General features: G+C 36.2%; 1 protein-coding gene across 2 annotated transcripts in view; it reads left to right on the forward strand.

Moving 5' to 3' along the window:
• Positions 1-25832, forward strand: part of TPP2 (tripeptidyl peptidase 2) — a 52821-nt gene that overhangs the window by 14455 nt on the left and 12534 nt on the right. The window contains exons 10-27 of one of the 2 annotated variants that reach the window (XM_021530234.3): positions 509-608; positions 2570-2718; positions 2847-2962; positions 4538-4706; positions 6049-6206; positions 6690-6766; positions 7578-7684; positions 8426-8580; positions 9671-9787; positions 11342-11442; positions 13434-13530; positions 13801-13938; positions 15199-15443; positions 15645-15723; positions 17608-17646; positions 24194-24345; positions 24434-24530; positions 25364-25494. In XM_021530234.3, coding sequence (XP_021385909.2) covers positions 509-608; positions 2570-2718; positions 2847-2962; positions 4538-4706; positions 6049-6206; positions 6690-6766; positions 7578-7684; positions 8426-8580; positions 9671-9787; positions 11342-11442; positions 13434-13530; positions 13801-13938; positions 15199-15443; positions 15645-15723; positions 17608-17646; positions 24194-24345; positions 24434-24530; positions 25364-25494 — 2227 coding nt within the window. The remainder of the gene's footprint in view (positions 1-508; positions 609-2569; positions 2719-2846; positions 2963-4537; positions 4707-6048; positions 6207-6689; positions 6767-7577; positions 7685-8425; positions 8581-9670; positions 9788-11341; positions 11443-13433; positions 13531-13800; positions 13939-15198; positions 15444-15644; positions 15724-17607; positions 17647-24193; positions 24346-24433; positions 24531-25363; positions 25495-25832) is intronic. The other variant, XM_021530235.3, reaches the window with a different exon arrangement.

The following is a 25832-nucleotide window of genomic DNA, read 5'->3' on the forward strand; positions in this document are numbered from 1 at the left end:
ATTGGGCTTTGATGTAGACATTTACAAACTCTGTGCACTTGGAACTGATATCCAGTAAAGACTGTCTCTTGACTGAGATGTGTGGATATGGCCATTTGCTCCAGGGAGTGTAAATGGGAGCCATGTGAACATGAGCCAATTCACATGGATTGCTCTGACGTGCAGTTGGTAGTTTGTGGCAGAGCAGTGTAAACAGAGGAAAGGGGTGCAGGAGAGAGAGAAGACACATACAAGTTACCTGTTGTGAGAAGGTTATATTCCAGTGGAATAAAAGTGAAACTTGGAGTTTGCATCATATTTTACTGTTATGCAATGTGCCCATCAGCATTGTTACTGCATAACATGATGCTTTGCACTTGGCTTGCAAAAATAACTGGATTTAATGAGATGGAAAATGTGTATTACCATTTTAAATGTCAAGCAAGAATTCTTCTCATAAAGAAGCACTTTGCTTTAGTTCTTAATAAAACTTCATATTACATCTAAAACATTTGAATGTTTTTTGCAGGTGTTGGTGCCTACGTGTCACCTGACATGATGGTTGCTGAATACTCTTTGAGAGAAAAACTGCCAGCCAATCAGTACACTTGGTCATCCAGAGGGCCTAGGTAGGTTATATTCCAAGAACAATTGATTACTTTGTAGTTCAGGTGATAAAACTCAAAATCTAAAATTGGTCACTAATAGCAAAATGAAAGTATTTCTTTCCTGTGAAAAGAGCATAACTAGCCTGCTCTTCTAGTTACACCTTTGTATGTTGGGATCTAGAACTGATGGAGTAGAGGGAATAGCATGGAGCTGCCTCAGCACAGCCTGTATTTTTCAGAAAAGTATTTGGGTGTAGATCTAGTCAAAGATTATAAAAGTTACGGAAAGGTTGTTTGGGAATTTGTGTTTTTTTAATTTACTTTTTTCTATAGCATTTATTTAATTGAGTTAGTGTGGTGAAGTTAAATGTGCTATAAGTGATGAAGATTAAAATAAACACTGTTACTGCAGTGGTGTTACTTCTGGCTTCAGTAACATTGCTGTGACGGTATAATTTGGGGGTTTTGTTTTGAGTTCAGTAGAGGTGTGAGTAGGCAGAAAAAATTGCTTTCTACCTTATATTACAGAAAATTTTCTGAAATGTGTTAAAGAAATTTTAAGGACAATGTAAACTCCAAATTTTATTTCATTTCTCAGAATCATCTGATAGTAATGTGATAGACAAATAAAAAAAATAGCAACATCTCTTCTTGAGTTCTTGCCTGTGTTCAGACTTGGGAATTGTTCTCTAGCTGTTCTGGTGTTTGTATGTTTACAGGCAAATATATTGTTTCAAGAATCTTACTATGAAGGATTGTCATGTTTTGTGTAGAGAAAAGAGAAATGTGCTCTCTGCTTTCAGCTGAGGAAGGGAGATTGATTTGTAATAAATTTTGATAGACACACACACGCACACATATATAGATCACTTTTTGTGTGCTTAGTCACTGTGCTGTGTAAAATAATCAGCTGAAAGACCAAGTCTGGCCAAAGGAGGATTCTCCTTGTTTAGGGTGCAATATGCAGATGATTAGAGAGTTCCTAAAGTTTGCTAGAGTAGTCTTGATGCAGGGATCAGTCTATCCCAGAAAGCAGTAGAGGCTTTCAGGCAGTGGTGTGCACTGCTTGTCCAGAGGTGTTGGGCTGCAGAACCTTTTTATGGGTTTATATACGGCTGTCATAAAATATGTCCAAATGTCACATTGCAGTATCATACTTAGAATATGCTGAGTTCAGACAGATTTTAGACATATGAAGCTCTTACTGTGGGATATAAGTACCCTAAAATATCCTGCTTTTCTACAGAACTTAATAACTCTGACACAGGGATATCCTCATTTAAGTAGTGCAATTTTTGTCTATCCAGAGCAAGAAAGATGGAGCATATCTGGCTCACAGAGTTGAAAACTAGGTGCTACTAACTCTGCCATAGGCACACAGTTGCTCTGTTCTTAAATATGCTTGTGGAGTTTAGGGATCAGGCCCAGCTGATCCTGGCCTACTTCTTGACATTACTCTTTATATGTTCTCCCCTTGTCCTCTTGTCACAGGCTTGTCAATTCAAAACTTGACCTGGTAGTGAACTGTCAGCATGAAAAATTAGAAGTCTAGGTTTTGGATCTTTTCTAGCCTTCCTCCCCCTTTTACTATTTTTCTTTAGAAGTAATAACCATTGAATAGGCTACATGGAATGCTAATTTATTTGTTGAAGTGTTTAACAGGTTGGTTCATGTGCATTTTGTAATTCAAATCCCAGGAAGTATTCTGCTGGGTAAACTCAAGCCTGGTGGAAAATACTGAAGGAGTAAAAATTAAGAAACCTCTCACTGTAAAACAGGCACTGCTGATTAACATGACATTTTAAATTCTTAGTTGGTGGCATGCTTATTCTTGGGTTTAATGGGTTAATGGATTTAGTGAAGTAAAATATAGTGAGAATTTTCTAAAGCAAATTTGTTTTAAAAAAGTACTGACAACTTTATCTTAAATTGTGTAAAAAAAAAAAAAAATTGGTGTTTTAACCATTGCTTTTTAATGCTAGCACTGATGGAGCCCTTGGAGTAAGTATCAGTGCCCCAGGAGGTGCTATTGCTTCTGTTCCAAACTGGACTCTGCGAGGAACACAACTCATGAATGGCACATCCATGTCTTCTCCCAATGCATGTGGAGGCATTGCATTAGTATTGTCAGGTAAAGTGCTACAATGTTAAACATTGATGCATCATTTAAAAGATGTTAGATACTTCTTCCTCTTAAAAAAATGCTGTCACTTTCAAATATTTTCTTATATTCAGTAACACTCTTAATTTTAATTTCAGGACTCAAAGCTAATAATGTTCATTACACTGTTCATTCTGTTAGAAGAGCATTGGAAAATACTGCAGTGAAAGCTGAAAACATAGAAGTATTTGCACAAGGACATGGTATTATTCAGGTACTTGAAAGCAAAAAAAAAAAAAAAAAACAACCCAGTATAATATAAATAACTGCTGGTGAAAAACTAACCCACAAAACAGCTTTTGAGGTGATCTCACTCAGTTTGTTGCATACTACTTGATTCTCAAATCTCACTGCGGGAGAGGAAGGGAATGTAGTGAGAGCGGAGGAAGAATGAGAAGGTTCTTCCAGTTTCAGCATGCAGTTACTATAAAATAAATGTGATAACCGGACACATTCTTAGGCTGATCAAAAAGATACATGGCCATAAAAATAGGATGTACGTTTTTATCATCTGCATGTGAATTTAGGCATCACATGGGCACCTAAATTCTGTCCTAATGTCCACAAGGGTTTTTCAGTATTATCAGAGACAGCTGAACTTAATCTGTCCAGACAAAACCTGTAAATTCTGGGCAGTGAAAACAGCTGGTACAGCTGCAGTTGTACAGGGACTTTGCTGCAGGCCTGCACTAAACAGTCTGAGTGCTCTTTGTTTCCTGTGGATGTCAGAGTAGTTTGGAAATCTGTGATGTAATCCTCTGTATGATAAAGGCTTACTGAGTGTCTCTCTATCCATATGTTCTTAGAGAGCTGGCCGTGGTTTTTTCCTACAGTCACTCCTGTTCTAGTCTAATAGAAGTACTAAGATTTTTCTCTTGTGCTTCAAAATGCCAGATATTAAATGCTTAACCCAAAATTCATGTTCTGGAGATGCTAGAACCTAGTAGGCAATGCCTGTTAAGCACATCTGTAATGCTGAGTTTGATAAAGAAAGCCGCAATAGTGGTAGCCATATCAAAGGAAAAATAAAATACAGCAATCATACTTGATTTTTTAGTAGCTTGTGACTAAATCATGTGTTAAAATGTGGTTATAATTGATCTTGGAGATGAGGAATTTGTCCACTTTTCTCAAAGGAGAGTGCCCTAATCTTCACTGGTGAAAGTACCTTGCTATCAAGTAGAAGAGAATTTTAAGATATTTGTAGTCAGTAAAATAGCAAGTGAGGTGGAAAGGGTGTCTTTTTAAAACAAGAAGGTGAATTTGTTATGTGAATTTATTGTGGCACCTCATGTACTTAGACCCAGAACTGGATTTCATGACCAGATTCTTTTACTTCATATCAATATATGAGACTTGTACGGGTATTCCATTGCCTGTCTCCTTTGAATTGCTCAACCTCTTATCGTATAAGAGTTTTAAATGTTTTAACTAGTGTTGCTCCACCTGTGAAAAAGTCACCTAAATTAGAATAGTAGGTTGGGCCTTGAAGTCCTCTTCTTCAAAGTCATGTCTGAATAGGAATCTTTTTATGGATTTATAGCAGAAGAAGCTCAGCCTTGTTTGTTTTTTCAAATGTTCTTGGCTTTCTGGTTTCTCAGTGGCTATTGCAGACTGTGAAAATTGTGTAATTTTCTGAGTATCATGCAATCACATGTTGCTCAGTTAGCATGTGAGGTACTTCATTGTTTCTTGCTGTGCTAGCTAAATACTTCATATTGAAGAAAATATGCATAAATTGCTATTAAGTTGAAATTTGTTAATTTTGAACTTGCTCTTTCTAACATAGGTTGATAAAGCCTATGACTACCTCATTCAGAATTCATCATTCACAAGTAACATCGGCTTCACAGTTACTGTCGGCAGCAACCGTGGAATCTACCTCAGAGATCCAGCCCAGATAGTGGCACCATCTGATCATGGGGTTGGCATAGAACCTGTCTTTCCTGAGAATACAGGTAGGAAAGAGCTTTTATAGGTGGAGATGCAGAGAAATACAAATGTCAACTTGAAACAGAAAGCCATAATAACTTGTGCAGATGAAAATAAGGTTAACTTTTTTTCCCACAAACCCTTTTGCCCTGCTTCATTTAATAAAAATTGGAACTCACTGAGAGACTGAGTTATGTTGTATTCAAAAAGGGAGCCATATGAGAGCTTGTTATAAGTTTATTCCTTTCCTAAACCAGTGGTCATCAAGAAGGTTGGCATGTGACAAAGGTATGAGTTTATTTAGGGGCAGAAGGGATATGAATTGGGGCAGGTTATTGACCCTAAATAACTTACTTGCTTGACTTTGCATTACATTGCTGTCGGTGCATTTTAAACTTAACATGTGGCACAAAATAATTGTTCACTAGACTTTTATAGGAAATAAGCAATCTAAAAACAGGCATTTGCAATGAATTACTGGCTCATAGGTGTTTCTGTAGTTTTTCCTGGTGCTTTGTCTGGTTATTTCTGTGCTTTGTCTGGTGTCTTCAACAAAACTGAGTTTGAGAAACTCTACGTATGAGTTTAGGGAGTCTGCGCAGTTTGTCTGTTGAAGCTTGCTTCAAGTTTTTATTTCTTCTGTACTTATAATAGAGGTTTCTTTGCTTAATCTAGATGTGATGAAATGTCTGAAAATTAACATAAGCTTAATTAGAATTAAAATTAAATTTCAAAGTTTCATTAATCTTTTGGGCAGGAGGAAGCTCCTAGTAACTAAAACATTTCAACTGCTCTTGTTGCTTTTCTGGAAGCTGTGCCTTAATGTATAGCATTTTTGGCATAAAAACTAATTTATAGAATATGCCAGACTGCTTGCAAAATTTGACTAGATTATCATAGTAATTTTAATAGACTTTACCTCTTGCTTAGTATGCTTTATAATGTAGTTTGGTAATTAGCATAGCATTCAGAATCAATGTGATTTCTTTTTATTGTATTTCTCTGCGTTAGGCAACACTTTATCTGTAGAAGGAAGTTTATACCTGCTTCCAGACTATGTTGTGGGTAACTGAAGCCTTGCTTACCTGCCTTCCTTTGGCTTTGTCAGATTTGACTGTTTCAGGGGAGAGGAATTTCAAAGTTGGATACCACCTTTATTTTACTGCCTACTGCTGCTATTCTTTTTTTGTCAAGTTAAAAGAATATAGAACACTCCCTTTGTGCAGAATGTGAGATCCAGGGGCCTTAAGGAATTGATTCCTATTATATTTTCTCAATATGTGCATTTTAATGGCAAATACTGTTACAGTGAACTATGTGCACATGTTTGTGTTACTGAATTATTTTTTATAATTTGTTTCCTGACAGAAAACACTGAAAGAATATCTCTCCAGCTTCATTTAGCTTTAACTTCAAATGCACCATGGGTCCAGTGTCCTAGTCATTTAGAACTCATGAACCAGTGTCGACACATAAATATTCGTGTAGATCCACGTGGCCTGAGTGGAGGAGTACATTATACAGAGGTATGGAAGTACTGGTGTTATGAGTAAGATTTTGTGCCCATGTGTGTTCTTATGGGGTCTTTTATCAACTTTTTATAGAAATAATATTTAAAGAAATAAAACCTTTGAGCTTTACAGAGCAGAAAGTAATGCCACAATGTATTTCTGTCTATACAGAATGAAGCCAGGGTTCAGCAATAGTTGGGCTATACAATGTTGTATAGCACATGCCTGTAGCAGCATATAGAAAGCATAAGCCAAATAAATGACCATTAAGTTATTTTTCCTCTGGTGAAATTAGTCAAAATGGGAAAATAACTTTTCTTTTTCCTCAGTGATTGTTAGTGTTTTACTGTTTCTAGGGTGACAGTGCTCAAATGACCTTTTCTCCTCAGCGACAACTACAAAGATTCAAAATACTCTGCAACTGGTTTAAGTTGAATGTTGTCTTCTATAGTTTGATTTCGACTAAAGATTTTGAGTTGTTATATTTTATTTTGTTAGGTGTGTGGATATGATACAGCAATGCCTAATGCAGGCCCTTTGTTCAGAGTTCCAATCACTGTTGTTATACCGACAAGGTAAGTAAATCCAGAATTCTTCAGAGTTCCTGAACTTTCTACAAACACCTTAAAAGATTCTTACAGCAGGCCTATGCAGTTGTGACATTTTTTTATAGTTTTGGTCATGACAGCAGTGTGTCCTGGTAGGCTTAACCGCAGTGGCAGCAGTTTCCTGGTCCATGAGCACAAAGGTGACTTCTGGCTTGTTGACCAAAGTACTGTTCATATGTGTAGGTCAGCTGGAGTTTGGGTTTTCATTTCTGCCTGGCGAAGTAAAGTACATAGAGCTAGAGGGCATTATTTGGCCATTGTATACACTGGGAGAAGCTTTGATCATGACTTCAATACAGTGAGTTTAGAGTTGGTATTGTGCCCATCGTTGGTTTAAGCATAAGACTTAAATTATGTTGATAAGGAAGGAGAATATTTTATTCTCTTTGGTGGACAATCTACCCTCAGGGGGAAAGACAAAGTAGCTGTTCCAAATTTGTTTATGGAAATATTGCTACTTCTGTACCATACCTCACTTCTTGGCAATTTACTTGGCCAGGAAAAACAGATCCACTGAAAATGAGGATTTTGTGATTTTTCTGTTTAGGCACTGTAATTTTGGGGAAGGTATTTACACAGTGTGGTGGAGCTAACATTTTAAATCTTTTAGATACCTTGTGCTGTCAGATTCTATATTAGTAGGATTAATATAATTGATGTTAAAGACTAAATATCCTCATTGTACATATATTAGGGTATTTTTTCATTTAAAAATGCTTCAAAAATTGGCTTTGCAATTTTGTTTGACTAATATTTGTGTTTTACTTTTGACATACAGAGTAGATGAATCATCAAGCTATGACCTGACATACACAGATGTTCATTTTAAACCTGGTCAGATCCGAAGGCACTTCATTGATGTTCCCCAGGGAGCTACATGGGCGGGTAAGGAAAATAGCCACATTAACTAAATTGCATCTGTCAGACTTGACAAAGTTAGTTTTAAATAATTTTGAGTTCTGCCTGAATAAATACTGAAGGTTTTGGGCCATGAATATGTAAATATTTGTTTGATTTTTAAGCTCTTAGATGAGCGATTTTGAGTTACTTCATGGTTTTTGGTATAATAGGATCTTGATTCTGTCTTAAAGAAAACAGCCAATAACAATCTGCAGTGGTTGCATCTACCTGGAGAAATGCCCCATGTTTATGGAGAAGTATCACTGTCTGAGGCTTGCATAGTTTTCAAGGTGTTTGAATGTAGTGTTGAAAGAAGTAATAATTGAAGAAAAGTGATTTTCACAATAGGTAAAAAGCTCATAATTCTGTGAGAAGGAAAAAAAGGGTTTTTTTCCTTGTCTCTCTTTGTGAGATTGCTAAACAATAGTCCTTTCAAAAATCTTTTATTCAGACTGAAGTTAGTGATAAAACTCTTAATTTGCAATTCAGCAGTCTGGCCTATACAGATGATACATCTGTACTGTCTGATTAATTTTGACCATTTAATTAAGATGTATTTCTCTGTAACCATCCTTTTGAACTTAGCTGGTTTTCCTTGCCACTTGGAGTACTGCATGACTTCTTAAATTACAAATTGCTTGTGAAATTAGTGTTTCTCTGGTGAATTTCTGCTTTTCTTCTAAAATACTTCTGTCTTCAGACTAAGTTTCTTTTTCTTCAATCTAGAAGTGACAGTGTGTTCATGTTCAGCTGATGTGACCGCCAAGTTTGTGCTTCATGCTGTTCAGCTTGTAAAGCAAAAAGCATATAGAAGTCATGAGTTCTACAAATTTTCATCCTTACCAGAAAAAGGCTCAGTGATTGAAGCATTTCCTGTCTTAGTAAGTTTCCTTAGGGTGGGGTAAATAAAATAATCTATCATTACAGTATAACATAACTTACTTGATTTTTTTTTCCTTAGAAAAACCCCAAACTTAAGACTTTGTGTGTTTGTTACATTAGTCAATGCACCTGATTTTCAGTTTTGAAAAGACCTCTAATAGCTTGCTGATGTTTCTGAGCTATTTAGTAATATAATACATGTTAATCTCTGCAATTTGTTTTTGCTTGTTTATACAGAGAAGCTTGTTTCCCTTTCAAATAGGAGCTATGCCTTGTTGCATAATTCAGCATATTTTGCCTTCAGTCGTTAATGCAATAGTCTGGGATATTGTCATCTTTGAAGCCGGGGTAACTGACTGGCTCACATTCATACATCCTAGGCACAGGTGTCCTAGCTTGGATAATGCAAGCTCAAGAGTCCAAAACAATCAGGGAATGAACTAGCAGTTCAGGGGTGTAAATAATAGAGCCTCCTTCTCAAGTTTGTTCCCTGCTTTGCTCAGTTTAGTTGTATAGCTTTAATGCCAAAGAGTACTTATAATTTCTGTACAATTCAGTGCCTTACCCTCTGTAGAAATATCAGGTGGGGGACAATAAGCTATGTTGGTCCCATTGGCACATTGTTTTGTCATGTTATTTAAAAACTGAAACAAGAAAAACCCAGAAAACCCCGCCAACCAGGCAAAAACAAAACTAACCAAACCCCTCGAGTTTTGTGTTATCTTACTTAGGGAGAGAGTGAGATCTCTTTTTCTAATACATTGAACTGATCTGTGAACTAACCTGTCTGCCTAGTTTGAGGAATAAGAATGGAAGACAGAACATTTAAAAGCAGTACCTTTCTGCAGGGTATACCTCAGCACTCCTTGTTTTGAAGCGTTTGTCAGTAATGCTGTTTTATTGGAATTGTCTTTTGTTTTCTGTCTTACTTGGTCCTGTAAAAATCTGTACAATTGAAGTAAACAGGACATAAGAGGTCTTTCTTGAGTTGTGCTCCAGTCTTTTTTTTTTTGTTTGGTTTAGGGAGGCTGGGGTCAGTAGAAGAGGAAGATGGGAGCTGGAGTCTAACTTTGTGCTTTTGTTACCCAGGCTGGAAAAACCATTGAATTTTGTGTTGCTCGGTGGTGGGCAAGCCTTAGTGATGTTAGCATTAATTACACAATTTCTTTCCATGGTGTACTTTGTGGTGCTCCTCAGCTAAACATGGTAAGTTTTCCAGAGTGCTTATATTGAATTACTGTGAAATCCTATGATTTCTCATGTTGACATGTTCTCATGTTGAAAGACATGTTGTCTTTCTTCTTACTTGAATTTAGAAACAATGAAAGTACTTCTGTACATGAGACTTCCATGTTCTCTCTTAAAAATTGTTAAACTGGAGTTCAGTCCCAGAGAAATGTCAGTTACCATTATGACATACCATTAATGACTTTTTTCTATGCCTTTTCATTACAAACCAGTAGTGGAAAAAAAAAAAAAAAAAAACTAAGCCAGTACATAAAACATACTAAAAGGCTGAAAATATAAATATGCTTATGGTATCAAGTGTTTTATGTAAATAAACTTGCTGGGACCACTGTTCTTGTACTTAAATACCTAGACTACCATTGCTAAAACAACAGCACTGTGAATACCATATTCAGAGTAAAATTTCCTTAAAATTTATTTTCTCTTCAGTGTTCTATTGAGATGTCGTGATTGGCTTGAGATTTATCATTTAGGGCAGTTGAAGATATGGTAGGTGGGGCAGTGTCATGATTCCTGATGGTCTGTGATGCTAAAAGATTGAAAAAGTCGCTTAAAACATTAGTGTGATGTCTACAGTACTTTGTCTTGGTCCTGTGTTCTTTGCTGTCCTATACAACCTGGTTTAGCTTGACACTGCCTCCCTCAGGAGAGAACTGTTTGAGAGCTAGTGCCTACAAGAGCAGCAGCGTGCTAATACTTTTTTTTCAGCTGAAGGCCAGAACAAATTGTAGCTCTCCCATGGGTGAATTTCGATGTATTCAGGCCATAAGAGCTCAATAAACTGGGGAAGAAAGAGTGGGTACTGTGTTAAGGCACCAGGTCTTGAACTGGTAGAACAGAAAAAGAAAGAGCTGTTGGTGATGGTGCACACAGAAGCTGCCCCCAGCCCAACAGGATTATACCAAATGAACAATGTACAGTGAAAAATAAGAGAATACAAAGAGTCGTGCCCTTCCTTTTTGGGCATCAGAACTTTCATAAAATAAATTTCAATGGTGCTCATATACTAGTGTCTTTGTCATGGGATGCTGCTAGAAATATACTTATTGAATTATTTTGCCCATCACCAAGTCTGTATACAGTATTGTTTCTCTTTTGCAGAGTTACTCTATTCTGTAATACTAGGCCTAGAAAGCACCATAAAATACTTGTTTTAGTATTCTGTATTGTATATATTGAATTACATATTTAAAGTAAATCATCCTAAATGCACAAACAAATGCAGTCCTGCCTGTAGTATGACTTACCAGTTCTGTACTAAGTATTTAAATTAGGAAGGGAAAGAATTAGCAACTGGAGCTTAAGTTTTATTTATATAAGTTTTGCAAGTCCCAGTATTATGTGCTGTTGTAAAATAGAGATGAACTTGTGACACTTTCAAAATTACACAGTATGACTTGTTAAAGTTTAAATAATTACAGCTTATATTGCATTTTTGAGGGTTGTAATAGGTGGTCCCCATGTGATGCTATAAGTGCACAGAAGCATAATTTTTCTACACTCTTCTTCCAGCACGCTTCAGAAGGCATCGTACGGTTTGATGTTCAGTCCCTGTTGAAATACGAAGATATTGCTCCATGCATAAATCTGAAAAGCTGGGTTCAAACGCTCAGGTAGAGTTTCTGGGGAACTGTTTTGGAATACTGGGAAGACTGCTCATATATAGAGTCAAAACTGTAACACATTAGCAGTGAAATTCAGGATTACAAAAATATTGTTGTTAAATTCAAACTGGCTTCAGAAGCATCAGTTAATTTGTCAGCATTTTCTTCTTTTTGGTGATTTTTTCAAGACAAATAACCTTCCTTAAGCTAATTTGAAAGATGAAAAAATTGCAAAATTTTTCCACTGCTTCCAGACACTTAGAGGTAAAAGGTTCTTTAAAATCTAAAGAAAAAATTTCTAGAGCTATTGAAGTTATTATGCGCTATTGTTTGTTGTTCTGGTTTCTTTGTTTTGGTTTTTTTGGTGTTTTTTGGGTTTTTTTTTTTTTTTGCCTGTTTGTTTTTTGGGTTTTTTTTTCTTTTTCCTAAAAAACTGCTTGGGATCCTGCCAAATTTTGGCCTGGGAAAACTGTCCTCTTTCTCTTGCTTGATTTAAAAGTGTTTTTGTAGAATCTGGTGCAGATTTTTTTTGGGGAAAGGTGTGTTTACCTTGTTAGTTTAACACATGCTGATTTGGGGAAAGAACTTTGCTGGAAAATTTCTAAACCGTGCAGCAGTGATTAAAGCTGGTCACTTCAGAAGGATAAAGAAATGCCGTGTGGTTCAAATGGTACTTTTGAGATGTGGGACAATTTCACAGTGGTCAGTAATCTAAAGTTTTCCATTATTTGGGCCTGTGAGTGGAGACTTCGGGTTCTGTCTGGGGCTTTTGGGTACTTGTAACTGGAATTGACTAATTGGAATTGCCAGGAGTTTAATGAACGTATCACTTAATGTTAGATTCAGAAATAATCCATTTGATGTGCCGTAATAAAACAGTGCCTTAAATATTTGCCTCATTCTTAGTTGGAAAAATGGACATGCTCTTTACTCCTTGTAAGGCACTCACCTGACAGTAAATGAACTGCAATTAAGTAAACTATGGAGAAATATTTATGTATTTAAATTATGGCAGGAATAGTATCTCTTGAATGAACTAATGAGTCATGACACAGAGAGAGAATTACTGAATGACTTCTCATTCTGTCTCTTGTTTCAAATGCTTGGAGTCAGGGTAAATGTTAGGGAGGAATATCATATCATGTGTGGATTACTCAGTTCTTAAGTCTTCTGTCAGTAGTCTATCCAGTGTCTGCCAGACTAGGAAACTGGGGTTGAACAAACCTGTGGTCTGACCCAGCACCCATATCTTTCTGGGTGACTAGTCTGTGCCCTTGACAATGAAAGAGCTGGCAAACCTTAGAGACAAATTCTGATCATGTTGTTAGAAGCTATCTGATTTAATGAATGAAAGGTAAACTTAAATGATGCCAGACCACCCTGATTCTGCTGTTCTTTATTTCTGAAGCTTAGATTTTTCCTATAACTTTATTACTTTTTTTATATTCTTTGAGGTCTAAAATGTTTGGCTGCCCTGTACATTGGCTGCTTTTCCCAACTGTGTGTGAATTAACATACACATCTGTAGCGTACATTCTTCTGTGTTACTGCTCAGATTACTGTAAGGCTTCTTACATTCTCTGAAGATACAACCTTCTATAACAAGGAATTATCAATTGTTGTGTCTTCTAATTGCAGTGCCATTAATCTTCCAGTTATGAATACACGTGTTGATTTCAGCATGGATACTCCAAATGTAACCTGATTTTTTTTTTTTCCTTAAACTTTTAATGGCCTTTAATTTTGGGCATTTAGACATGCTTACTACATTGTCTTCTTTTTTTTTTTTTTGGCAGCATCTGTAGTGTCACTAAACCTTGTTTTTGGACTGATATTAATTTTAACTGAGGAATTTATGCTGCTTGGATAGTTACAATATATGAGATGTTATGGCATGGGCTGAATTCAGTTGTATCTCAGAACATGCTTCTACCTAAGCAAGTCAAATTATGATAGAGGATACATGTTTCTCAAGAGAACCTTTTGTTGTTTAACTGCAGACCAGTGAGTGCAAAAATAAAGCCTTTGGGATCCAGAGATATTTTACCAAATAATCGTCAACTGTATGAGATGATTTTGACCTATAACTTCCATCAGGTAAGGGTTACATTAGTTGGGTTTTTTTAAGTTGTTAATAAACACATCATGTTTTCTTTAACCAGGTCTTAATTTTAACTAGCTTTCTCTTAGAAAGGAGGTCTAGAGTCACGCTCTAGGCTCCCTACACTCAAGTCTGATTTGGTCCACTTTAATAGCTAGTGTTATTTGAAACATGCTACAGTTCAGTTCTCTTTTTGAGTATGTATGTAAGGATTGTACTTGTTTTATTCTGTAGTAGACTAAATGTTTTTACCTTTCTTTTAATAGCCTAAGAGTGGAGAAGTAACTCCAAGCTGTCCACTTCTTTGTGAATTGTTGTATGAATCTGAATTTGATAGTCAGCTCTGGATTATTTTTGACCAGAACAAAAGACAAATGGGTTCAGGAGATGCCTATCCACACCAGGTACAGAGTAATGTATTTATTTTACCTTCTTTTTGCTGAAGATTGTGAAAAGGTTCATTTTTTTTTTTACTTCTTAGGACTCCTTTTAGCTCTTTGTTTCCTGATGCATAATTTTAATGTTCTTATATATTCACAAGAAGTCATACAATGTTCAATGGTGATGTGTTTGTATCAAAAAAAAAGTATGTGTCAATGAAGCAGAACGTTATTTTTTTTTTTTCTCTCCTGAAGAAGGAGAAGGAGGAAAGGCTGTTAACTTCTGATTTCTTGTGATTTTGCTTCGTGCTTTTCAAGAAATGAGCTCAAAATTGTGTTGTTCTTTGTTTTGCTTTTTTACAAAGACAGTACCTTAAACCTTTCTATGCAAGGTGGAAAGGTCTGACTTGTGTGCTGATAGAGTAGAGGTATTCATGAGTGCTGTCCTCAATGCTGTTGATATCTTCAAACAGCTTTTTTAATGCTTCAGCTTTTTTTGCTTCCCGTTGTCATCTTTGAAAGAGAATTTTTTTGTACAACACTTGTAGATTCTCTACCCTCTGCAGGAATCTCTTTCTTCCTTAACAGATTGTCTTAATCATGGTGGAAGTAGAAAAGTAAAAAAAACTAAAAAAGGAAAAAAGTCATGAAAGAAACATAATGAATATTTTTTTTGTTTGAAACTATATTTTACCAATATAAAATCACAGTTGAACATCATCAGTGTAATGTTAATTTTGATAGATTGATTATTCTGGAAGTGTACAAAAGACAGTTTCAAGAGACATCCTTTACAGTTTCTAAATTATTTTCAGAAATTGCGTTGTGTGTAAGCTTCTATTCCTTAACCTGCATTTTTAAGACACTATAAGATCTAAACATCACCCTAGTGCTTTTTTACTTAGACCTGGTGGACTATCATGCTGTAAGTCTGTGGTGTTGTGCATCATAGGACGATTCTAAAACGATTCTAAATTATTTAATCCAAAAGAAATACCAACAGGAAGCATGACTCCCTAACCTAGGAGAGGGAGATTCTAGGAGCAGGGTAGTTGTTTGTTGTTGTTCCTTGCTACTTGGGGCTACTTTCTATTTCACTGCAGCAGTATCAAAAAGGAAACTTAGCATACTATTGCTCAAAACAGCTGTGTGTTTCCCTGTCAGGTTGATAAAAATGAAAGAATGCTTTCAAAACATGACAATCTTATTTCTGGGGTTTGGAGGGTTTTTTTATGAATGATAAAATGTTGAGTCTTGGCACTTACGAGAACTTCTTTCTTTCAGTATTCTGTGAAACTGGAGAAAGGAGATTACACTATTCGGTTACAAATTCGTCATGAGCAGAACAGTGAGCTGGACCGCATCAAAGACCTGCCATTTATTGTTTCTCATAGGCTGTCTAGTACCTTGAGCTTAGATATTTATGAAAACCATAGCCTTGCTCTCTTAGGGAAGAAGAAATCCAACAGTTTGACATTACCACCAAAACATAGTCAGCCATTCTTTGTTACATCCCTGCCAGATGACAAGTAAGTTACGACATGTTGTTTTTCTCATCTGCATCTAAGCACCTGTCTCTGCACCTCACTAAAATAATACTTTAATAGTGTCTGCCTGTCCAGTCTTGGTTATTCCTCGTGTTGCTCTTTCCCTGTTTGACTTCTTTATTGTAGTTTGCATGGAACCTTAGTGAACCTGGTTTTAACACTGAACTTACTTTCTTTGAACAGAATACCTAAAGGAGCAGGACCAGGATGTTATCTTGCAGGAAGTCTTACTCTGTCTAAAACAGAACTTGGAAAGAAAGCAGTGAGTATATGGAATGGATGACACGGGGTTTTTCTGAAATTTTTTCTAGCAATCAAATTGCATGCCAGGAAGTGCTGTATTGTATGAGGTTAGTACTTTAAAGAGCATTAGGTTTGGTAACATAATACATTTTAGAAGCAGTTGTTTCATTATAAAATCAGCATAACTTCTGAGTAGTTCTATTATTATTTTCACCTTCTAGTTTCAAATTTAATTGTATTTTTTAAATTTTGAGTTTTAATTCTTTTGCTCTGAAATAGTTTATATCTAGAAGCAACTGCTTTCTTGTTGGTGTGGAAGCTTTAAAATTGAGCTTATGTAACTCCCTAATTTAATGTAATTTTTGAATGAAAAATACGTGCATATAGTGTTATGTGCATGTTGGTTCTCTAATACTCTTCATCATATGCATGCAATATTCAGCAGAAACATGTGCTTTCTAAATACATAAACATGTTACTGTTACCAAGTAGTAGGTAACATTTTGCTGACTCAAATACATAAACAGATTTTCTTACCTGCTACACACTTGTTGTCAACCACTAGTATGATTGTATGCTTCGACAGAATGGTATAAGATCTCTGTGCGTGAGGCTAGAAAAAAAAAGATGAAGGATTTTTTTTGCTCATAACACCGCATCCTGTAAAAAATGTTTTTCAACTTGTATGACTATAATTCGATAGTGATTATAGTAACTGTCACTTTTCTGTGTATCTGGTGCTACAGTGTTTAGAAGATTCCCTTAGCTGTTTTTAAACAGATGGTAAGCGACTAAATTTTAGTCAATCCTGATGATTGTTAGTACTCAGAGGTAGTTGATCTATGTGCATATACCACTAGATATGACTGAACAACACGTAGAAAACTAGAGTGTGCCTTCATATAAAATAAGTTTCTGGGACTAGGTTGGTATGTACCTTTAGATCTTGTTAAGCATAAAAGTTTAGTTAATTCAATCTGAATGGTTGTACTTCTGGGGCAGATTGCATGTAACTGCAGGTGAGAAGGTATCAGGAGAATTTATTTATCAGTGAGGAAAAACCCAGTAACTAGGAGCTCTAAAATACCTAGTTTAATATTTCTTTGTTATACCTGCAGGGTCATAAGTGTGATTTTATGAAATCCATGATAAATCCATTACACTAATGTAATTTAGTTTACCTAGCTAGAATTGTGCACTTCCATTATCTATTGGTTGCAACCTTGCATGTTTAATTTTAAAACCAGACTAAGTGGCTATATACAATGGTTTCTGGGATAGGAAGCAGGAGATAGGTAGATGCTGCCTGTCAAATTTCATATGATGGAGAATACTTAAGACCTTACACTGAAAGAGATTCTATTTGAGATGTTCCTCATATCATAGCCAAAGACATTACTTATGGTCATATTTCAGTGGAAAAAGGACGGTATCAAGTAGCATCTGATACTTTCTGCTGCCTTTAGTGAACATCAATAGGTACCAAGGGACAAAAAAGGAGGACTAGGCAGCAAAGTTGTCTCTTAAGTCAGTGGGTGGATGCAAGGTAAGGGAAGATGTATCTAATTTGTCAGTATTTATTATGAAAGAGAACAATGCCACTAAACAGTCAAAAATCTAAAATTCTGAGGCTGAATTTCTGTAATTTATTAATTGAAGCTAAGTGGTTAACAACACTTGCTTATATTGCAGGAATAATGGATTGTATATACAGTGATGCATTGGTTTATTAATTTTAAAAACCTGAAAGAGCATGCTTTAAGAGCATGTTTGATCATACATGTGACACTCTAAAAGTTGGAAATCTGTAGGTTGGAAGTATAACTATAATTGTACAGAGGAGGTGTCTCCATCCTGTGTGGTGTGTGCATGTTTTCTTACAGTATGTTATTCTAACTCCCAGGGGCAGTCTGCAGCAAAGCGACAAGGAAAATTTAAAAAGGTACTGAATGTTAGTTTTTGAAAAAGATATACTGAAATCTTTTTGCATATGACTTAAAGAATTTGTCTACCAGTCTTGGTTTTTAATTTGTCTCCTTCATCTACCTGCTTAGACCTGAGTTATTTACATCAGCACCTTAAGTATGTTTACTGGTAGAATGAAAAACACTGCTGTAACACATAGCTGAGAGGCACATGAGCATCTGTGTACTTTTGCAATAAGTGCTGTAAAAATGCATGTGTTGTTAGTGGTCTGAAATTTTTCTTGTTCTTAAATACTTAGGAATGTTCAGTGTTTGTGGTCAAGATTTTTTGTGGCAAGTGTTTCTGCCTATTCTGTCTGCAGATTGAAAATCAAATATGAACCTAATACTTTGAATTGAATAATTGAATATCTAACTGTATTCCCAGTCTACTAAATTGTGAGTTGTCTTCTTTACAGTCATAAAAAACATACAAGGAAGCTGGAGTTTATACAGTCATACAGCAGGTAGTAGTATTCACAGAGTGAATTTTGGAGCATGTATCAGATAGTTTAGAAAGGGAATGACTTTCAGTGTAACAGTGTTTAATATTGTGCTTTCTTGTATTTTCACATCAGGTAATACAATATTTTACCAGGAGTCAGTGTAAAACAGTTTGTTTAAAAAAATGCAAAAATATATTTAATTAAACTACCTACATAAGGTTACTGGGTTTTTTCTTGTTCTTAAGTTGTAAAGGTATTTACTTTCTGTTGATTTCAAGATACTTTGTTCTGGAGTGACATGCAGATTAGCCAGGATTCTTGTTGAGAGCCATGAATGACATAGTTCCTAGTCATACTCTGTTATTTTGTGAATAGTAAGCTGGAACACAAACCTGCTAACGTACTCTTGTCTTGGTGTAATAACAATGAGAAATGAGATTAGGCTTTCCAAGAAGGATTTTAGTGTGTATTACTGAGTTTTATTTTCATACCTGAAAATCACGTTGATCGCTTTTAGAAAGATAATTTAAAATTCCATATGAATGCATGACTTCTTGGTAAATAGGGTATAAGATCTTCACTAAGTGAATCTCTAACAAGGGAATTAAACTATAATAATAATACAATTTGAATAAAAAAACCTGTTAAACAGATTCCAGAGGTTGTGGGGTTTGGGTTTGGGTTTTTTTGGTGGTTTTTTTGTTTGTTTGTTTGGGGTTTTTTGTGGTTTTGGTTTTTTTTTTGTTTGTTTGGTTGGGTTTTTTTGTTTGTTTGTTTTTATGGGGTTTTTTTTGTTTGTTTTGGTTTTGGGTTTTTTGTTGGTTTATTTTTTTCTCTTTGGTTTTAGAACAGAGATTTGTTTTCAGATCTGAGCACTAAAACCACCAAAGCCAAAAAGAACTGTCCTTCTTGTTACTTCCCTCTATTACTCATTGGTGTACTAGAAGCAAATAAACTAGTAAACTAGTGGATTTCTTCAGGGCTCCATCTTCAGGTCTGTGCTCTTCAGCATCTTCATAATGACTTGGACACAGAACTGGAAGGGATACTAAGCAAGTCCACAGACGATACTAAATTGGGAGGAGCTGATGACTCCATTGAAGGCAAGGAGGCCTTGCAGAGAGACCTTGACAGAACAGGGGGCTGGGCAATCACAACCCATATGAAACTCAGCAAGGGAGAGTGCTGGATTCTACATCTGGGATGGGCCAGCCCTTGGATGTACAGTACAGACTGGGGAATGAGAGGCTGGAAAGCAGTGCCATGGAAAGGGGCCTGGGGGTCTGGTCCACAGAAAGTTGAACGTGAGTCAGTAGTGCCCTGGCAGCCAGGAGGTCTAAATGTGTCCTGGGAGACATCAGGCACAGCTGCACCAGTGGGATTGTCCTGCTCTGCATCACACTGGGGTGGCCTCACCTTGAATACTGTGTGCAGTTTTGGGTGCCACAATATCAGAAAGATATTAAACTATTAGAGAGTGTCCAGAGGAGAGTAACGAAGATTATGAAGGGCCTTGAGGGGTAGCTTATGAGGAGTGGCTGAGGTCACTTGGTCTGTTTAGCCTGGAGGAGACTGAGGGGAGACCTCATTGCAGTCTGCAACTTTCTTGTGAGGGGACGTGGAACCACAGGTACTGGTCTCTTCTCTATGGTGACCAGGACCTGAAGTAGCCTGAAGTTGTGTCAGGGGAGGTTTAGGTTGGATATTAGAAGATGATTCTTCGTCCACAGGATGGTTGGGCATTGGAACAGGTTCCCCAGAGAAGTCACAGCATCAGCCTGACAAAGTTCAAGAAGTGTTTGGACAATACTCTTGGGCACATGTTGTGACTCTTTGAGATAGTGCTGTGCAGGGCCAGAAGCTGGACTGGATGATCTTTTGGTCCCTTCCAACTCAGCATATTCTGTGAAATTCAACACAGTGTATTTCAGGGCATTGTTCCATAAGAGCTCCGTTTAATGCATTTTGCTGAGAATGCAACTCAGAGGCCTTCCTAGTTTAAAAATTTTGTTATTTACTCTGCCCTGTCATAAGTTTACATGCAGTTAAGATGTTTTCCAGCACAGAAAACTTGTTTGTATATTTTTTCAGTGACGCAGTCAGTCAAAAAAGTGTGTGTAGATTTTTCATATTTTTCAAAGATAGATCCAGGTCCTTGTAAGATTAATAGCCCTCTTTGCCACAAGGGCACACTGCTGATTCATTTTCAACCGGTGTCCACCAGGATGCCAAGCTGCTTTCCTATTGTATGGTCCCCAGCATGTAGTGTACCTGGATTTATTCTTTTCCAGTTCTTGCACTTCTCTTTGTTGAACTTCATGAGGCTCCTGTTCAGCCCATTTCTGCAGCCTTTTGAGATCCCTCTGGATGGCAGCAGACTCCCTGGCATCTCAGCCACTCCTAGTTTGGTGTCACTAGCAAATGTGCTGAGGGTGTCTTCTGCCTCCCTCATCCAGGTAACTGATGATGACATCAGACACACTTCAATCCAGAATTGACTCTTGGGGTGCACAATTAGTTACTGACCTCCGTGTGTCACCGACCACCCTCTGGGCCCGGATATTCAGCAGGTTTCAATCCACCTGACTGCACTTCTGTTTTTCATAAAAGCAGTTTGTGATTATGCGAGGAAATAGCAGCCTGGGTTTCCAAAGATAGTTAATTCTTTTATACTGTACAAAAATGTCAAGGAGTTCTTGCCACATAATAAACTGGTGTCTTTGTTTTCATTTGTAACACAGTTAAAATCTGATTACTTTTTCCCCTTGTCTCCAAGCTTTGTCCAGAACATAGTTAGAATGAAAATTGGCTTTTTTGGGTCTGTAAGAATGATTTTTTTTTGTTGGTTTACCTGATGTGGCTTTTGTAACAATTAGCCAAGGGATGGAAAGTTTCTACATCTTTTTCCCTATTCTGCTATCCTTTCTTCCAATTTAAAGCAAGAAATGCATTACGCAAATATTGATAAGTACTAGTGGAAGACTAATAAATAGCACTGTGAAGACAAATGTAAAAGGGTGACTTTTTTTAGGCATTAAGATACTAGCCCTGTTTAACCATGAGGCATTCAAAAATAGGATGAAGTGTGTGTCTGCAATTTTGTGTAAGCCTGGTGACTCCAAGAAACTTAATTAATTTTCCATTAAATGAGAGTTGCCATCAAAATAAGCAACACTGCACAAATTGTATGCATCTTAAAACAGATTCAAATTCCATATGTATATTCATCTGTATGTGCAGATAGGCATTAATATGAAGACACTTAAATGGAAAATGAGACCTGGGGCATGTTCCTAGAAGGAGCTTTTTTTCCTTCGGTTAGCTTTGCTGTGAATGCTTTGAAGTACAAATAACAATCGTTTTATGTGTGTTTTACATATAAAGTACTAGATGTTAAAACACCAGACAGAAATCTCAATTGAAATCTTGAAGCCAAATTAACTGTTAATTAAGCTCTTTCAAGAGGTGACTGTTTTGATGGCACTGTGCTTGTTTATGTGTGTAGTTTGAGGCTTGTGAGACTCCACAGAGTATGTTGACTGAAGTGTGTATCCTGTATGCTTCCCAATTTCTCAATGCTGCATATGTTCGTAGAAGATAAATTTGAAAGCTCCCTTAAAGTAATTTTTTTCAGTGGACAATATGCTCACTTGCTGTCTTTCTCTGTCTATAGCTCTTTATCTTTTTATAGGTATATATAAAATTAAATCCAGTACACTACTCTAGGAATTCTGTTCCTGTCAGAGAGAAATTTGAACAAGAAAACAGATTGGAGTGTTGAATTGTGAGGAGCTGCCTTTGTTCTCCTTATTCTCTAATGATGAATGTTTCTGTAATGGCCGTGACAGTGACATTCTGAGATCCTCTGGTACCTAAGGAGTTGCCAAGTGTTATAAATTATCCTATTGTTTGCATATAAAATAAATAAGCCTTCAGTCCCTCTTAATGCCCTATAATAGTTAAATGTGATGATAACCTAAACTTTATTTATCCCATGAAATAATTTTGAGGTCTGTAGAGAAGTCTCCTCTGTAAGCTTTTTTGAGAGGAGGGTGCCTGTGGCTGAAGCTCATTGTTTTCCTTTCAGTGGCCATAGCTTGTAATGCTTGCAGAACCTCATGAGACCAAAAGTACCTATGTGAGAGAACAGGGAAATGACATTTTACTGTTGATGGTTTAGCTACATAGAGTTAGTTTCTCAAAATGCAAATGTTCATTCACCTAAGCAAGATTTTGTTAATCCAGTTATGTGTGGTTTGAAGCTTAAACCAGAGTTGTAGAGCCTTCTCATATAGACAAGGCTTGAGAATGCTGAGGTCATCTAGATATATAACTCCAAAAATATGCTGCCAAGTGAAAGGAAAATGGACTTTGAAAAAGGAAGTCCTCAACTCTTGGAAGACTATTTCTTAGAAAGGCAGGTTTCTTTCCTAGGAAAATATTAGTCTTGATAGAAGACATTGTAAATTAAGATTTTTGTGCTGAACTAGCTTCTTAGACTTCTTAAAATATTTTGTTTCCTTTAGATACGTCTGTATCTTCCTGTATGTACTTCCATGACCTGTTTTGTCATGCTCTGGCCTAGGTCTTGCTGGAGGCTCATTTGGGTGTAGTGTCTGGTTGTGCACTTCATACTTGCAATGCATTTGTGTAGGATAGTTCCTGTGAAAGCTACACTTTAATGCATATTAGTTATCTCAACTAGTTTTCAAAAAAAGTATTTAAATGTCCATGTTGTGATTCTGTGATTACATATTAAGTAGCTGGAAAAAAATTTAAAGGAATATTGAAGTAACTTTTACCAGTATTGTATTCAGTAACCCACGGCAAGATGCTGGTCTGTCTGAGCTGCAATTTCAAATGTTTTTTGAATGTTTCAGAAGTATAGTGTTAAAGTCCATTATTGCAGTTTCTGTCATCATTTTACTTGCTATTTAAGTAACTTTAACGCCATCTTAATACACAAGGGTTAATTTTACTATACAACACTGACCTGGTTTATGGGAAGCATTCCCACAAGTGTATTCTGGAATAATTGGTAAGAATAATTAAGTTGCCACAGTAATTGAGCATGCAACTCAGTATTTTGCAGCATGTTGCAACAGAGTAGTGGTATCTGGAGGATTTAAACTAATGGGATCTTCTCTGTGAAATAGCCTGTATATAAAGTAGTGGGACATGTGCCCTCACTGTTAGAGAGAGGCTTGTTTAAAGATTGCAACATTAAATCCAAAAGGAGCAAATGGCCTCACCCAGCAGTTTGACGTTGCAGAAGCAGTGGATGAAATCTAACTCTACTTGCAAACTTACATGTAAATTGTCAGGAAATGGACTTCAAGGACATGGTCTGAGTTAGGATTTTCCTTTTTAATAGCTGTAACTGATTTTCTCATGCTGGTTATTGATTAGTGTAGCACGAATGCAAACTATAGTCTTATTTCTACCATTTAAGATTTAAAAAAAAAAATCTTGCTGTTGTGTCTACTTAATTAGAACTGAGATTCAGGTGAAACTGGAAAGTCTGCAGTAGCAAAATGGATATCAGTTGACTCTGGATGCATCAGCTAATTCAGTATGCACATGGAAGAAATAGTATCTTGGGAGTAATAAACATATCCTGTTACATATTTATCCTACTGTGGTAATATTTTTTAGAATTCAGCCATCTTTATTCATTTGCTTATCGCCATATTTGGAGGATAGGATCTCTGTCTTTTTTCCCTTATCCTTTTAACCAAGTTATTTGATTTTTATCAGCAAACAAACAGAAAACCACCTACCTTATTCCTTAACTAATATTATGTAAAATTATGTGAATGTAAAAATATCAAATTAGCTAAATTTTAGGCTTTCTTTTCTTATACCTAGTGTGCTGTTTTAATATTTACATCCTTGCATTGCTTAGAATAAAAACTTAAAGTAGTTCCTGAATTTTTACTGTCTAATATCTTTTCTCTCAGAATCCTTACTCACTGTATGTGTAGCTCAGAGTAGTTGCTGGCTATGATTTAGCTTTCATTGATGTAAAAAACCACTGTACTGTATCACTCTGAGTATGTGTCTCTTTTCCCACCTCCAGGATGTCCTTACTGTTCATTATCATTTGATACCATCACCATCAAAGAGTAAAAATGGCAGCAAAGAGAAAGAAAAAGAACAGGAAAAAGAAAAAGATGCAAAAGAAGAATTTGCTGAAGCTTTAAGAGACCTAAAAATACAGTGGATGACCAAGTATGTCTGCTGTCATTACTACACAAGCTTGAAGTTCAGAAAAATATTCAGAATCTGTTCTTTCATGCTATATGGTCCTCTCTTCTAGGCTGGATACGACAGATATGTACAGTGAGTTGAAAGAAGCATTTCCTAATCATCTTCCTCTATATGTTGCAAGACTTCATCAGCTGGATTCTGAAAAGGTTATTTAACACTTCTTAAACTTGATTTGTCTCAAAACACCCATGTAGCCTAAACAAATAAGTCTTTCTTTGTATACATTTGAACTTGAAGTGACTGTACACAGTATTAAAAAGCAGAAATTTCTAATTAAAGTGACAGGTACCTCCCTTGACTGTAATTTACCCAATTCCACAGCAGAATGAAAGAAAGTATGGCTAACCAAAGTGTGTTTGCTCATCAAGTTATGCCTTGTTCAATTAAACACATTTTAATTTTTCATACTTATGTAGTCCACAACAGTTTTATTCTGAATGGTGTCTACTGAGACAAATACACATCTTATTTTGTTTTTCTTCTGGACTGGTAATTTCTCCTAGCAGCGTGTCTCAGACAGCTGAGGACAGTAACCCTCTAAAGTGGCACAGCTAAATCTAGCTTCCATTACTGTCCTCAAAAATGGTAGCTGTCAACAGAAGAGTTTGTGTGTGGTTTTTTTTCATCTTGAAGACAAACACCTTTGTGCCACTAGCTTGAATAGTTTTCTTTTCATTCTGATTTTATATTTATTTCTGAATTGAAATAACTGTTACATTATACAAAAGTACTGATTTGTACTGAAAGGTGTTTCTCTTTCTGTAAACTCTGGATTTTGCATATTGCAACCTCCAACCATATTTCACAGTTTTCAATTAAATGGACTAAGTGTTTTTAGCAAAATTTAAACAAAATGGAGAAAAGAACATGTTGAATGATCAGGTGTTTTTTCTGCATAGTGTTGCAATCACCCTAATGTTAGTAGAATCAACAATGAAGTGATTTTGTAGTGCTGAACGTCTTTATATTCTTGTTTTAGGAACGAATGAAAAGGCTTGATGAAATCGTTGAAGCTGCAAATACAGTAATCTCTCATATTGATCAAACAGCATTAGCAGTATATTTTGCCATGAAGACTGATCCCAGGCCTGATGCAACTACTATAAAAAAGTACCTACCCAGTAAATAATTTTCCTGCATCCTATTTCTGTAGTCTATGTACTTTGTCTCTGCATGTAAGAAATGGAATGACTGAAACTTTTTTTGATAACTTGTATTATTTTTTTGTGGCACACGCAATTTAAAATATGATGACATAATTGTTGTGTTCTCTTATTATATCTCCAGAATGCAGGGACACTGAAACTTCCAATTTTTTATTTATTCAATAAAATAAACAACAGTTCTTTCAGGATTTAAATGTATCAGAAGAATAGGATTTTAAGTTGTTGTATCAAGCTTAGTTTAAGCTCAGGGGGGACCACTAAGAGTATTAGTAGAAGTATCTG

The sequence above is a fragment of the Lonchura striata genome, chromosome 2 (assembly GCF_046129695.1).
Source record: "Lonchura striata isolate bLonStr1 chromosome 2, bLonStr1.mat, whole genome shotgun sequence".
Lineage (NCBI taxonomy): Eukaryota > Metazoa > Chordata > Aves > Passeriformes > Estrildidae > Lonchura > Lonchura striata.